Source organism: Grammomys surdaster, unplaced genomic scaffold (genome assembly GCF_004785775.1).
Source record: "Grammomys surdaster isolate TR1022 unplaced genomic scaffold, NIH_TR_1.0 137, whole genome shotgun sequence".
NCBI classification, from domain to species: Eukaryota; Metazoa; Chordata; class Mammalia; order Rodentia; family Muridae; genus Grammomys; species Grammomys surdaster.
Genome location: NW_021604595.1, coordinates 3,778,546 through 3,795,014, shown reverse-complemented (window position 1 = coordinate 3,795,014; position 16,469 = coordinate 3,778,546). Strand labels below are relative to the sequence as shown.

The following is a 16,469-nucleotide window of genomic DNA, read 5'->3' as shown; positions in this document are numbered from 1 at the left end:
AACCTAAAACTCCACATCTGTACCAGGGAAGATATTTAAATAAAGGAAAACAATATAAAGACTCCCAATAAAATAGTCTAAGCACACGAACCAAAGGAAGACTAACTGGTTTTAAACAAAATGTTTAAGGACATTGTTCAAGATGCAGTAAAAATAATGAATGCACAGAAGAGCCAGGAGCAAGGAGAACCCGGAGGGCAAATGTATGGACAAGCAAGAGTCTAACGAAAATTTAAAGCAACACTAATAAGGCTTTGTGTGGTGTGAGATACGTTCAAAAATAGAATATGTGAAAAATAAAGTGGTTAAAAAAAGAAAAAGCAGAGAGGTCCGAGTTTCCTGCCAATTAGAAGCAGTTCAGAATACTTTAAGAATCCAGTTTGTTATTGGTAAAATAGCAAATAGAACAGATGAAATTTTAAGGAAATGAAAACTATTAGAGAGGTGATAAAGGCAGGAAAGGAAGAAAAAAACAGGAGTCAGGTGTAACAAACAGAAAAGACGCCGATCCATCTATCTGTGCCAATAATCAATTTAGACAAGTCAGACACTCTAAGACGCATGCCAACAAACTTCAAATTGAGTATAAAAATAAGCAGGTTTATAAAGTGTTACTTTAACTATGATGACAATGCAGCTTAAAATGAGAGTAGAAAAAATAAGCAGCAGCAGCTAACTTAAAGCAGGCTCTGTTAATGTCACATAAGAATGGTCTTAAAGCCAAAATAATTTCATAAGTGATACAGATGTCTCAAAACAATAAGAGACCAGCATGAAAGGAAAGAGTCATACATCTTATACCCTTAAGAATACAGTTTTGGAGGCTGAAGAGCTGACTCAGTGGTTAAAAGCGCCAGCTGCTCTTTCCGAGGACCCAAGTTCAATTCCCAGCACCCACATGGCAGTTCAAAACTGCGTGTAAGTCCAGTTCCAGGGGACCCAACACCCTCACAAAGACATACATAAAGGCAAAACACCAATGTTTTAAAATATAATAAATGTTTTGTTCAATGTTCTGAAATAAAAATAAATAAATAAATATTTTTTAAAAAATCTTGAGCACTCTTAAACAAACAAACAAATAAATGATTTTTAAAACAAGTTTTAGCCAAGCATGGTGTGACACACTCTTATTCATAGCATTTGAAAAGTAGAGGCAGGAAGATCTCTGTGAGTATGAGGCCAGCCTGGTCTACACAGTGAATTCTGGGCTAGCCAAAGCTATGTAATGAGGCCCTGTCTCAAGACAAACCAACCTTCCACTTCAAAACTCATAAAGAAAATATTTCAGAAGTAAAAAGAAACAGATACCTGAATGCCTAGTGGAAATTATAAGAACTGGTTTTTAGTAACTTAAAGATAGACAAAGAACATTTGTATTGTAAAGTTGTAGAAGTTTGAGGAAAACAAACTGGATTGTACATCTAGGGTGTGGCGTGGGAAGTGTAGAGTGAGCATAACTGTCAGGCCACATGAACTATTCAGTGAAATAAATCTCTGGGCAAAGCAGGGGGCAAAGCTACAATTTTGAAATGACGAAGAGGTTAAAAATCAAAACATTTGTTCCCGTTGCTGAAGTTAAGAAAGAAAAAAAAAATCCCTGAAAGCAGAAATCTAACTAGAAAAATTCCAAGTGCTAGTAAATAAATAAACATACTGGTTTCATAAGACAACTGGAATTTTGAAAAGATTTGAAGATGAAAATAAATATAACTCATCAAAACTTATTCCCAAGTTCAACTGTTTCTTAAAACATGAACTATACAATCTCCTGTCCGTTACATAGTCAGTTGGTACATTTACCAAAAATTAACAAAAGCACACAAACACACATTTGTGCACGATTAAAACTTATTAGCAGGTTTGGTGTGGGGTTGTTTGCTGTTTGTTTTGTTTTGTTTTGTTTTGTTTTGGAGACAGCATCTCTCTCAGTAGCACAGCTGCTCTGGAATTCACTTTGTAACCCAGGCTGACCTTGAACTAATGCCAATCCTCCTGCCTCAGACTCTCAAGTACAGAAACTGTAGGCATGAGCCCTACTGTCTGTTTTCAGACTTTTTTTAAATGGGAAGATTAGAAGTAAATCAAAGGTTTTTGAGTGGTAATGGAGTAACAAATTGCAATATAAAAAACACAGGAGAACTAGACTCAAAAAAATCAAAATACTATAAACTGCTAATGCAACATTTGTATGGAAAAGAATTACTTAATAAAAAAAAAGAGAGAGAGATGGTTGTCTATATTAAATCTAGAAATCAAACCAATCCATGGCTATAGCAAGCAGATCAGTTTAGGGCAGCAGGCAGCATTACAAAGAGATACAGGTTAGCACTGGAAATCTTGGGAATGTCCGTGATGCTGAGGCAATAGCTTTGAGTGCATACACTTGCATGTAAGCACTCAGATGCATGATTGGGACATCTCAGATTGCACACTACAGATATGCATAGTTATGATAGAAGAAGAAGAAAAAGAAGAGGAGGAGGAGGAGGAGGAAGAGGAAGAGGTGATGGGCAAATGCATAGCTTTAAAGGAGATAAAGATAAGAGATAAACCTCACAGCAGTCAAGGAACTGGTAACATCCTCTCTAAAATTAAGGGGAAAAAGAAGTATTCATCTGTCACCTTCTAACACTAAGAAAAAATAAACAATACCTGCTGGGGCCTTTTGGGTTATAGAGACAATGATCCTCTGCCCAGGAATACTACCCCATCCATGCAACAGGCAAGGTGAAAGACTACAAGATTTCAGTGAGATCAAAATCAGGAAAGAGGACCACATCAAATCCTGCTTGAGATCCTGAGTGCTGTCACTTGGGACAAACGCCCTGAGAGACCTTGCATTAGTAGGGGCAGCAGTGAAGGGGAAAGACATTGTCTGGCATATTATTGAGCATCCTCCTAACTGAAGCATAGCGTAGATTTCCGGGGATGCAGGATAATGGAGTGGTGGTTGCAACAGGTAATGATACAGCTCTTGAAACATAGCTCTTGGCTTGATATTTTGTCTTAACCAAGGCAGAGAGCCTGTCCAGGTGACACTAAATGACCACGCAGCCATAACTCCTAACTGTAAGCCAGGTCTATCAGCACCACCAAGTTCATGATATTTTAGACACCAACCTCAAGTGGGAACCCGCAGTGGACTGGACTCTACCCAGTTGACTGCACATTCACAGATTGCAACAGATCCTTGCCCAGCTCCAAATTTTTGTCTCATTTCTTAAAATAGGCAGTTTTCAAGAGAAAAAAAAATGGCCCAGAAATGCATGAAGGTGAAAAAATTGAGTGAAAAGAGGATATTTTTTAACCCCAGAAAATATGTAAATTTTTAAAATTCAATGCAAATTTCCAACGCACTATTTGGGTGTTTCCGAAGCATTCGTTCTATCATTTCTGTACATCCAAGAACTCAGAATCTCACCACTAGGGTATGGCATCTTCAGTTCCAGGACTGAGCGGTCGGAGGTCACTGCACTTGTGGAGGTTCAAGGACTTGTGTCAGGAGAGAAACCTCTGCGAAGCTCAGACTCCAGTCTGTAAGCTATCAAGTGACCTTGGCCCTTAAGAGCAGTTAAAGACTGAGTTTGAACCATCAGGGTATACAACCCAAAGGGCGACGGTCAGACTTAGAATATTTGGGTCTGACCTGCCTGTTCTCAGCCTTCACACTCACTTACATCCAAACAAAATAGCTTATAGTTTAAGCCTTGGTGCTGCCAAAAGCCCCATCCTACCTTAAGGGGGAAATCAGTTTAAGAACAAGCCAATCAGAGAAGAGCAAAAACAGCTGGGAGGAGAACAAGCCAATCAGAGAAGAGCAAAAAACAGGTTGGGAGGAGACAAGATTTGGTGACAGTATGACCTCATGTTAATGTCGTGCCTGAAGCAATGAGATGCTTCTGCACTTTTAAATCTTGGGATCAGAAGTTCCGGGTCATTTGCTACATAGTGCATTTGAGGGCAGCCTGGATACATAAGACCCTGTCTAGGAAGAAAGGAAGGGATGGAGACAGGAGGGAGACAGGGAAGAAGGAAGAGAAGAAAAGAAGGGAGGAAGGAAGGAAGAAAGGAAGGAAGGGTGGGAAATTGAATATGATGGTATTGTATTAAAGACAACTTGACGTTATATGTCAAAAGCTCTAAATATGGGTATACCCTTCAATGTAATACAGAAACGTGTAAAAACGCATACATCTAAGAAATAGTTGGCACAGGACTTTAATAGTGGACAAGACAAAGTCCCTGGAGCCGGCCTTAAGTAGCAATCAAAGATGAATATAAAATCCTATTTATAAGGATACTGATTTTATAGTCCTTCGTAATAATCAATAAGATAACATAAATACCCAACAAAATAAAAGAGCATAAATAAATCTTGGAGCACTGACATGTTAAAATGGTACTTAAAATGAATTACAGAAACCATTTCATGAAAAGGAAAAATATTTCACATATAGTCAAGGTTTTTTTGTTTTTTTTTTTTTTAAGCTGATGGTAGCCCAGAGTGTAGAGTGCAATGAACTGGTGTTTGTACACTGTCCTGTGTGTTATTTGTATGCAGGAAAAAGCCCAGAATTGATTGCTCTGAAATGTCAATAGTTATTCTAAGAAGAAGAATTGTGGGTGCGTTTGTTTTCTCCTGTGTGTATCTTGCTATCAATCTGTAATTTTCTAGCACAAATATGCCTTCCCACTGTTACCAGAGAAAACATAGCTTTGGCAGGATGACCTTGAATAGTTTACATTAGAAAGGAAATAAATAACATTCAAGAACTAGCATTGGGCTGTCTCCTAAATCTCGGGTAACCAATAGACATCTTTAAATAAGGGGGGAAGGGGGAGCAGCAGCCTTCATTCTTGGATTGGTACATTCTTCTCATCTCTATCCCTCAATGAACCTTTCTTTTTGCTAGTGGGGAAACCTGGGCCTTAGCATGCAGGCGCTCTGTCACTGAGCTGCGCCCCTACCCCTCTGTTTGTGCTTTCCGATCAAGAAAACCAAACCCGTTCTGGGAGCTGGTTCCTAAGTGTCTGAATCAGGCCCCATGCTGCCTGTCCCAGGATTCAAAGCTATTTCCACCACTTTGCCCTTTGCCTAGAACATAGCAACATCACCGGGATAACACTGTCATCAAGAGCGGTCATCCAATACATTTGGAGAGTTCCATCAGTGCCCTAAAAATAGCTTGGCAGCCTGGAGGCTCACTGTGTACCCGCTTGAAACTCAAGTGTGCCCTGAGTTGAAAAGGGAAGCCACACGGTGGGTTAAAATGTTTGGAGTCTCTTCCTGGCCTTCCAAATTTAAACAGAAATTCAAGTGTGCTCACGGTCACAGCAGAGGGACACTGTTTGCAAGGTGAAGTTAATAGTGAACTTTCTCATACCCCTCGCTTTCACTTTAACCCTTGTCTGATCATTTAAATAACTGCGACTTGCCTTCTGATGTGGAAAATGCTTGATGTAAAATCGGTGCCATGACTTTGGTAGTTACACCTGTTCATTTCAAGCCATTTTACCAGCCTAGGTAAGGTAGAATGCAACATGAATAGATTTCTCCAAAGCAAGGCTGAGCTGCCCGACCTCAGCTTCCAACTACCAGTTCTGTGCACAAAAATACCAGCCTGGCCAACTTTGCACATGTATTCCCGGTGACTGAGGATTACAGGCCAGCCCAGAGAAACAAGTGCGACTGCTTAGGGCTATTCCAGAGACCAGAAAGCCTGTGAGCTAGCCTCGGAATGCTTACAGGGACTCAAAGGAGGGCAGACCACTACCAAATAACTCAAACAGGCTACCCGAGGCAACACTTTCTTCTCAGAAAATGCTAAATTAACTGGCTTAAACATTCCGAAAACAGAGTTCTCTCCAGAATATATTAATTCATATCAAGAATGGGACAGGGATTATATAGCTTAAAGATAGTATTTTCAGTAAATATTTCCTTCCCCTCTCTCCCTCCCCCCCCCTCTGTGTGTGTGTGTGTGTGTGTGTGTGTGTGTGTTTTCCAGGGTATGGATGACCACGTGCACAAGGAGGTTGACCTCTAAGACTTTAACTCACCTTGATTGTTTCCTTTTCCTGGTCTCTCTCTGGCTTGAAACTCACAAACTAGACTAGGTTAGCCCCCTAGTAGTCTCCACCTCCCAAATGCTGGGATGGATCGAAAATTCACTCTATACACCTAGCTTCTGCACATGATTCTACAGGTGAAACGTGGGTCCTCCTGCTTGCGAGGTAAGCCCTATACAGACTGAGCTAATCCCCCAGACCCTAGTTGTCCGGAGCTATTTCTTTAGTACTGTAAGGTTCAGCACATGGTATTGAGGACCTGAAGCAACAGCCAAGAGTGTGTCCCGATTCTTGGGTAGAGTATTGTCCAGAAGGAAATGACGCTTTTCGTCCTTCATGAAATGCTACACATTTTTTGTCCTCTTCAAAATTCTTCTAAATGCTTGTAAGCCTGAAGTTGCCATCCATGATTAATTAAAAAGGGAGTAGAGGCAGAAAGAGGAAAAGAAATAGATAAAATGAGTGTTCGACCTTTGTGTTTGCTTATGGTTTTTAACAGATAAAGATTTTAAACAACATGGATGGTGATTTACTGTAAGTAGCTTACTGTAATAAAATGGTGTCAATCCTGCCAAGAAGTGGTAACCAAGGATCCGGGCCATCCATGTGCACTAATTCGGATATGGCAAGCTTGGAACTTATTTATAACTTGTACAGTATTTTATCACTCTTTCTTTCCAAAGAAGCGAACATCATATTGCACAAGGCATGTGGGTATCCACGTCTCCTCTGCCAAAATCAGCCGGAAAGGGAAAAGATTCATCACATACTGTTATTGCAAGCCTGAATTTGTGATGGGCCATTGTACAGAAATATTTGGTACTTAATAATCTTCAGGTTTGGATTCTGATCCATCTGACAGCCCGGGGGGATACATGGTTTGATGGCATAGGCTCATGAAGCCACCAAGAGTGTATCTGGCCTTTGGAACTGTGTATACTTTTGTGTAGATGTGAAATCCAACCCATAAAGGGCAATGAGCATGCTGACCAATGTCCTCTACTGATGTGGATTTAGAAAATGAATAATCACTGTTCCTCTCCACCCTCATTCTCAGCAGCTCATACCAGCTGATTAGGAATGCCTTGATTATTTGTGGAATTTCAAAAATGTCCCAATGACCAGGTATCATCTTGTTCAATTTGAAACAATTTCAAACAAAACTGTCAAATATTTTCTAAAGACACTTCAGTGGGGTCCCATGGGACTGAAAGGACTACTGTTACCTGTGCTATTTTCTCTGGAATAATGACATACAAGCCTCTTCCCACCCTCACCCCATTGTGTGTGTGTGTGTGTGTGTGTGTGTGTGTACAGAGGTTTACAGAGGTGTACAGAGGCCAGAAGTTGACCAAGATATGCCTTGGTCAACTTGACAAGAAGCTTGGACAAGTTGACAAGAAGCTTGTTGTGGTGATGCAAGGATTCAAACTCAGGCCCTAGCTTTTGCATACCAAGCATTATCCCCACCAAGCTGGCTCCTCAGCCTTCAAAGTAAACAGTGTATTTCTTCCCCAAGGCTGAGTTCTAGGATACAGCCTATCCCACTGTGGGGTAAAACTTCCTCTCAGCTCTCTCCACTTTGCCTAGTGACCACCATCCAAACAGCTGGCTGCACTCCCAGATACTCTCTTTCCCTGCAGGCTGGGCTGGCTTCTTACCCATGTAGGAAGACACAAGACAGCCAATGTGACACAGTGTATGAGACTTCTTAGTAGACACCTCCTCTCTCAGAGGCTTTTGCCTGTGCTTTAGTGAAGTATTATAGTTGTTAAATGACACCGTAAGATGAATATTAAATATTAAAAAGCATGCCTCTTCTGTTTCAGGGTCTGCTTTCTTACTTTTAAAAAATTATCTTTCATCATACTAGCACAGAGTCCCTTCTGAACTAGTACTTTACTTAAACTGTGGGAAAGATTTATATTTTCACATTGGGGTCGGCATCTAAAACAGTGGTTTCTCAACCTGTAGGTCATGACCCTCAAAGACCATTGGAAAACACAGATACATCGTTACTATTCATAACAGTGGTAAAATTACAGTTAAGAAGTAGCAACAAAAATAGCTTAATGATTGGAGGGTCACCACAACCCGAGGAACTGTATTAAAGGGTCAACGCTTCATATAAAATATTTACATTATAAATTGCTTAATTTTTCTCACCTGGATTAACCACAGATTTCTTAGTTTTCCTTCTCTCTCACTGGGGATTCAAACCGACCCAGATAACCTCAGTCAGGCTCCTGTGGAAATTGGCAAGATGAATTGAAGATTTCCTACCAGAATATTCTCTAGTAATTCTCATTCACCTTTGCGAACACCACATTCTTCATTGGCTGGGGTTGACAGCTAAGGTGCCCTGGAAAGGAACTGGGGTATGTCTGTGGAGCTCTGTCAGTTAACACACCGACCTGTTTAAAAGGAAATAAAAGGTGTAGCTCAGGGGCAATTAGTGTTGGGACTGCACTGGCCTCTCCAAGCAAAAATTGCGTGTGCAGTGAGGGCAGAGAGTGGGATGTTCTGTTCACGTTAAATACTTTCATCAGGGGCCTGAGCATGTAGTTCCGTCGGCAGAGTGCTTGCCTGGCAGGCAGGAAGCCCTGTGCTCCTTCACAAAGCATCCCATAAACCCAGAGAAGGGACGTGTGCCTGCAAAACAAGCATTCAGGACTCTGAGGCAGGAGAATCAGAAGTTCAAATTCAAAGTAATCCTTGTGATACACCAGAATTTCAAGGACAGCGTGGGGATATACAAGACCCTGTCTCAGAATAAGGGGGAAGGATATTTTAATCAAAACCTCAAATATGATTGACTGATTTCAAAGCATCGTTAATTTAAAGCCCTTTTGAGCAAAAGAACTGCCAGTGAGCTGGCTTAAACTAATAAATATATACGATGTTTAGTGTATTCTACGTATGTTTTCAGATTTGCTGGTAGAAATCCATCGTTATGTAACTAACAGAGTTACCCCCCCCTTAAAAGAAATCATACTTTTTACAATTATGTCCGGATAAATAAATGAGGTCAATTCACTAAACGTTCTGTAATTCAAATAGAAGGAAATAGATTCTTTGCTTAGGGGGAAAAAAAGGCGGAGGTGGGAGCGACTTGTGTTGAGACAGACATTGTACCCATCTTCTTGAATAACTAAGTTAGGCAGGAAGCACAAATTTGATGATCGTGGGAGGAGGTACAGTACTAATTCATGATCCTCTGAAGTAGAAGGCAGGGCCTGATGAACAGACACCCTTTGCTAGCTGTGAGTCATTAAAACTAAAGTTTTTCCTCAAGCATTCCCAAATGTTAGGGGCTATTATTATTATTAATATTAATATTATTATACCACACACCACTCCTGGGGCTCTACCTCGTTTCTCACAGCACTAGCTTTTAGGGGCTAAGAAAACTTGAGGACTCTTCTCATGGTTCAGACCGCTAGAGGAGGCAGATCTCCTTAGTCCCAGGTATTTGGGAGGGGACTGGCCTCTGTACAAACTACCCCAGGCCCGGGGGGTGGGGGGTGGGGGGGATGGACGGACACTCAACTCAACTGGTCGTGCCATCTAGGCCTAGCGAGAAGAGCTCCCGTGGTCTGCTTGGGAGAGTCAAGCAGCTCGCTCTGGGTCCCTGCGGGAGTCGCCAGGGGTCTTTGCGACTTTGACCGGTAGGAGCAGGCAACAACAGAGCCAGGCCGCCTCCAGCCGTTTGCAACTCTGCCCCAGCAACAGCGCCAGAGCCCCAGCCAGGCGACCCAGCGCCGCGCCGCGCGCGGGGAGAGAAGCAGCTGTTCCCAACAGCTGGGGGGCGGCGGCGCCGGGCGCCCCAGGTGCTGTCCCGGCCAATCGCAGGCGTCCGGCCCGCCCCCTCCCCAGCCGGGCGTCGACCCCCGGGCCGCTGGGGAAAAAGGAACAGAGGGTTGGAGAGCGGTCCTCAGTCCGCACTGGTGTGGCAGCTCCTAAACCAGAGGGACGGTTCCCAGCCCGAGCCGGGCCCAGCACCGCGCCCCCAGCTGCCACCTCCGCGCCCCCGGGACAAGGTAGCCTCTGAGCCAACCCCCTTTCCACCCCAGATTTTTTGAGAAGGAAACATCTACCTCTTCTGGACTTGGAGACCACCACCCTCTCTGCATTTAAGAAAAAAAAATATTTTTTTTTTTTTACTTCCATACGGGGTGAGTGCAAAAGGCTCACACAGTCCGCGGCTACGGAGCTGGTTACCCGGACGATCGGGAAGGTCTGGACAGTGACCGGACGCGGGGACTGGAGCAGAGCGCCCGCACGAGTGTCGGGGGCAGCGGGCCACTTGGGAAGCCGCGCGCCCAGCGCCCACGCCGCTCCCTCGCCCCCGCGCGCGCCCTCGGCCCCCGGCGGCCGCCGCGCGCTGCGGGAGACGCGGAGCCCGAGGACCAGGCGCAGCCGCAGCCGCAGCCGGAGCCCGAGCCGCGGGGCGGGCGCGAAGATGCACACCACCCAGAAGGACACGACGTACACCAAGATCTTCGTGGGAGGGCTGCCCTACCACACCACCGACGCCAGTCTGCGCAAGTACTTCGAGGTCTTCGGAGACATCGAGGAGGCGGTGGTCATCACCGACCGGCAGACGGGCAAGTCCCGGGGCTACGGATTTGTAAGTTACACGGAAGAAGGACTTGGGGTGGGTGGGGAGCAACTAAGAGAGGTCCTGGTGAGACGATCAAAGACAGGCCAGGAGGGAGTGAGTGGCCCCAGGCCCTAGGGAAACAGAGCTTGGGGTAAGGGGCTCTGTGGGACCTCGCGGGACGCCCCGTTCACGCGGAGCTGAGCTGAAACTTTAAGTGCGACGGGGCTCGGGGAAGCGAGGAGCTGTGGTTGCCTCGTGGGGGAACTGAGAGGACCAAAGGCTCTTTTGGTGGCCCGAGAGCCTGGGAGGGAGAGCCAGATTGAGGATGCAGAGAGTTGAAAGGGAGGAAACGGATCCCCTCACTATGGCATTCCCGGGTTGGAGCTGGTTGTTAGTGAGCTGTTGCTTTGTTTGAAAAAAAGAAAGAAAGAAAAAACGTACGTGTGTGTGTGTGTGTGTGTGTGTGTGTGTGTCAGGCCCGTGTAAGAAGAGACACCCGGGAGGTCTAGAGCTATCCATCCCCGCCCCCCACCCCCCACCCTTTTCACTTCACTACCTTTTAAATTGCAAAGGTAGATTCGAAAAGGAAAAGCTGCACCTCTGGGTGTTTGCCTAACTGAAACAGCACACTAAGCTTCCTGGAGATTTAAAGGGGCAAATTCAGCAACCCAATGGGCCCTGGAGCAGGACAATCGCTATTGTCGCTGGGGAGTGTTTGCCTGTTGGAAACAACTGGCTGGTTTGGGGCCAGACTTTGTTTAAAGCCCACAGTGCCTCTGGGGCCTGAGTAAGAATGTAAAGAGTAAATCTACATGTGAATTCAGAATTGTGGCTTCCAAATCTCTGTTAGGCCTCTTACTAGCTAGTACCCTTAGGACTTTGGGTGGGGGCAGAGGGGTCCTTTCTTCTTTTCTTTTTTCTGTTTTTTTTTTTTAAGGCAGAGAATGAAGGGTTAATGTTCCAACCCCCCTCCTAAATAAGAAAGAAGGCCAGCCAGCTCAGTGACTTCAATACTTTTCCTTCAGGGGTTAACTGAGGGCTCTGTGTGTATGTCTGTGTATGTTGCTAAGGTCACCATGGCTGACCGGGCTGCGGCTGAAAGGGCCTGCAAGGATCCCAACCCCATCATCGATGGTAGGAAAGCCAATGTGAATCTGGCATACTTGGGAGCAAAACCAAGAATCATGCAGCCAGGTGAGCAACACCCTCCTCTCCCCCTCACCTCCTCCCCTCCACCCATCAGTAGGCAAATCCCACTACCACCCCCAGCCCAGAAACACCAGCTTCCTGGGAACTGTAGTGGTGTTTGGTAAAATTTGAGCCCTGCCTGGTTATTCCACCAAGGCATTAAAGATATATGAGCATTGTAAGTATGCCTCTGGGTATTTGAGATGTGTCTGTGTTCAAAAATAGATCTTAGGGTCCAGTTAGCTTGCACTCAGAAGCTAATTCATGTGTTTCCTATATAATGATAGATATTTTTGTCTGCTCTCAGTTATCCAATTTTTACTAGCCACTTGTGGATAAAAAGGTACACTACACTATGTAGGCCTTGTCATCTCCAGCCCGTGAGCCTCCTTTCTTAGTGTGGTCTAGGCTCAGAGCATGTGTGATCCAAACCCTGACCTGAGAGAGGAATAACACATATTTCACATAAAATTACAGAGTTCTAGCAATCAAATCCTTACACATAGGAAGACTTCACCTTCCTCGCTTATATTTTGCTTTGTTTTTAATGATTTTTACTTGGAGATGAGAACTAATTTGCTAAAATCCCCATAACTGTTATTATTTTACAATGGGACATAGCTTTGTCTGTGTCCAAATCTGGCCTGTTGTATTATTTGGGACTGTTCTTTGCATTGACTGAAAATAATTCACTTGAAGATTGAGCAAATGTCTCCAGTTCTTCAGGCAAGCAACTCTGTTGACTAAATCATGTGCTCCTCGCTCAGCCTCTCCTGTGGAAGTTTTAGAGAGAGGCTGACATTTCTGTCCAGGAGCTCGGTTGTCTGAAAGGGAATACATGGAGAAATACCCACGACCGTTCAAAACTTTGTCTTTCTAAAACATCTTTTCTATAAACCTATAAGAATAGTATATGTACTATTCTTAAAAGAGTGATAGGAATTTTGTTTTTATAGAATTTTAATACTATAAACCGTAAACTGTAAAACTTTTCAAGACATGCCACAGGGTTCCAAACTGCAAAGACTTTTTCTTCTTTTTTTTCCTCTTCTTTTTTTTTTTTTCTTGTGGGTTGGAATTGTAGGAATATTTGTGAATTTAACTTTATTGTTGTTCTTGGGTCTCTCTCTAAATATTTTCAAATCTTTTTTTATGTCTGTTAAGTAAACTTTACAGAGGTTTTTTTTTTTAAGTTTTCCAATCTTAGTCTATTCAAATGTTTATTTAGGATGAATGATAACATTTGTAAAGCATATCTATTTTTTCATATACAAAGAACAGTTTCGTAGGAGTGGTTCTTCTTAAATCACAAATTGTGATTGTAGTTCCTGTGTAGGAATAGTAAGTCCCTAACTGTACACAAGTGGAAATTGTGGTGTGTTTTATTGCTAGGTTTTGCCTTTGGCGTTCAACAGCTTCACCCAGCCCTTATCCAGAGACCCTTCGGGTAAGTCAATTCACCAAGCCCTCCAAAGTTACTACATGGCCACCATTTGTTTCTCTGCTTCTTTATTATGAACAGACAAGGTCGACGATATGTCACAGAACGTTCCGGGGGTTTTCCATATTTATATATGCCTATGTATCTTTTTAATGCTGATACTATAAACATTTTTAGATGAGTCAAGTTATCTGACCAAGTGTGCAGTTTCCAAACCAGCCAAATGTTGGGCTTAATGATTAAACAAAACAAAACCAAAAAACAAAACTCAAAAATACCAGGTATGACTTGTGCACAAGACATGTGTCCCGTTCATCATTCCTGCTGTTGGCTTGACTCAATGTGATTTATCTCTTTCTAACCTGACAGGGCTCCTATACAGTTAAGCTAACTGATCAGAAGGATGCGGTGATGAGAGGTGGACTAGTTCTGTTTGGAGTTAAACTCTGTAACCAGTAGACTCAGACACACAAGCTCAGATGGTGATTAACCATGCATGGATGTTGGTGGTGCTTCTTTTATTCTTTCACTATGCTCCATAGCCTTCCGTGTGCTTTATTTTTATTTATTACAGTCATGAAGTGGTGTTGATAGCTAAACTGTGTGCTTTGACTTAATTGAACAGAGCTGTAGTGAGTGTCTTCTCTCTCTCGGGGAAGGGGCTCTTTGCCGTTTGAGTTTGGTGGTGGTGGTGATCAGTGTTGACCTTTTGACTTTGCCATGGGAAGCAAAGGGCCTTTTTTCCCCTCTCCTGCTTTTAAGCTATTAGCCTGTGACTTCCATTTAACATTTTTTTTTGTAGTGAGTGCTAAATTGTGTGATTTCTCTCTGTAAGAATACAGATTCACTGCTTGCATGTTGTCTCTGTTTTCTGGGAACGGGCTTTTCTTTCTGCAATGTCTGTCTACTGCCAGGTCTTCTGATAAAGTTTCACGAGCTCTATTCAGATTGTATTAACACTCACCAGTTTGGGCTCCCCTGCCTCCTTAATTTTGTTTGGTTTTTGTTTTGAGTAGCACAGTACTAACTTCCACCTTTCGGACCTAACAGGTGAACAGCCTGCTCACGTCTGTGTTTCCCCTGGGTCCTGTTATTCCCCGCCCCTTAAGTCCCCAGTTCCATTACATTAAATATGATACGGGAGGAAGCCCACCATCCATTTATCCTGGACATTAGAGTCTGTTCCTCCGTCTACCAGATGACTGATATTACTGTAACTCTAATTCTTTTTTTGAATATCCAAGCTCGTTAAAGAATATTATCGTTATCTAGCTTAGTATCTAAAGATCTTCATGTGTCACCTAGAAAGCTAGAATCTGTCTTCACAGATAGATACCCACTGTAAGCATCTCCTAATAGAGGCTAACCAAAAAAAAAAAAAGTAATAGTTGACTTAGAAGAAGAAAGCCATATTTTTATAGACATCTTCTTAGTACAGTCTTGTTATTTTAATCAATTAGTAACTCATTCTTAGAGACATCTGCAGCTTTTTAAAAAGCTACAGTTAAGTATAGCTGTGTATACCAAGACAGCTTAGGCAAGGACACATGATAAGTTGACTAGGCCACATTCCCTCCATCCCTTCTTCCTCTTCTCCCCTTCTTCCCTCCCTTCCTTCCCTCCCCTCTCCCGCTGCTGTTATTTCACCAGTGTGGATTATCAGTCAACTTGAGACTATGGAAGAAAACACCTCTGAAGGTGTAACAGTGGACTTCCTCCTGACCTCTCAGGCGTCATCTTGAAAGAGTGTAAAATCAAATCAATTAACCGCTGTTCTTATGTGTCCATTACTTTGTCAAAAGAAGTTATGTTTTCAATCAGGGGTGGTATGGGGAGCAAGAAGGTGGCAGAGCAGCTAAGAATCACTCATTGAGGAGTGACTTGGTGTCATTCAGAACCCCAAGAAAATACGTGGATTGGGAGAACAGAACGAGGAGGAGAGTAGATGTGAAGTAGATGAAGGCACTGCATGTGTCTGGATGGTGTGTGATGGGAAGAACGAGCAGGGAGGCTCATTATGTAGGCAAACTATAGTGCTCTCATGGACCAGCTGGATAGATCTGGCCTGGAGGTGGTAGTCCTTCTGAATCCTGGCTAAAGAAAGTAACCCAAAGAAGAGGAGAACCACCAGGGTGATGTGTATTACATGGGACTTTTAAATCAAGTGTGTTTTTATAGTAACCTTTTGTTTTTCATCTCTTCTGATATTAACTGTCTTTATGATGAATGGTGATTGTTCCTGTGTGCATAAATTGTTTGAACTTGAGATTCGAGTTGAACTTGAGATTCGAAACAGATAGCATTCCAGGTAGACCAAGTAAGGTTTCTCTTTTCTTTTCTGAGTGGTTCTTAGCGCTGCCCCGATTCCAAGTCTGCAACCAACAAATCACACCTGGTCACCTTAAACTGTGTTTGAATGCCATATGTTCTTATTTTAGACTTGCCTGGAAGCAAGCTTGAGAATTTTTAACGTTGTACTTGTTTGAAAGGCTAGTGAGGAGACTATTCGTTTTCCGCAGTCCTTAAATGGCCCCCGGGTTACCTAAGGTCTTTAGAGACAAACACATTAGTTGAAAGGACTTCTGATTTAGCAGACAGCAGATGTGGTGGATGAACTTGTGGGCTTCTAAGGAAATGGTCTCTGTTTGAAAGAAGTATTTTCTGATCGCAGCTCTGGAAAGGAGAGGCTGCAGCTTCGTTGAATAGAGATTTAGGGATTAGTTTAGACGAAGTTAACCATATATTTAAGCATTGACTGAGCCCCCATTTCAGTGTCTAGCTGTCTTCTATGTGATCCGGTGTGCTATGTGTATAGAACTGATAAGGGAGCCATGTGAATAATGTCATCTAATTCTTAGGATGAGCATTTGAAAAAGACACTGTTAAGGCCCTTTCTTGAGAATAAACAAAACAAGTGCAGACAGTTTAATTAGCCTCCGCTGATCGCAAAACCTCTGGGTGTGTTAGAATGAGAGTCCCAGTTCAGAGTCATGGTCTGCCTCATCTTAGAAGCTGTGTCCTTTCTTTGATGTTGAGCGATAGCCAAATAAGGCATAGTGTCACCGTCTCATAGCCTACTAATAAAATAATCAGTGCTAGGAAGAGCATCAGATGAAAGGAGAGAGAGAGAGAGAGAGAGAGAGAGAGAGAGAGAGAGAGAGAGAG

The 16,469-nt window shown here is 43.2% G+C and overlaps 1 protein-coding gene across 2 annotated transcripts in view; it reads left to right on the top strand.

The window, feature by feature from the left end:
* Positions 1-9,808: 9,808 nt before the first annotated feature.
* Rbm24 (RNA binding motif protein 24) overlaps positions 9,809-16,469 on the top strand; it is a 12,499-nt gene continuing 5,838 nt past the window's right edge. The window contains exons 1-3 of one of the 2 annotated variants that reach the window (XM_028763264.1): positions 9,809-10,702; positions 11,746-11,869; positions 13,256-13,310. In XM_028763264.1, the coding sequence (XP_028619097.1) occupies positions 10,535-10,702; positions 11,746-11,869; positions 13,256-13,310 (347 nt within the window). In that variant the 5' untranslated portion in view covers positions 9,809-10,534. Of the gene's footprint in view, positions 10,754-11,712; positions 11,870-13,255; positions 13,311-16,469 lie in introns of both variants that reach the window. The other variant, XM_028763263.1, reaches the window with a different exon arrangement.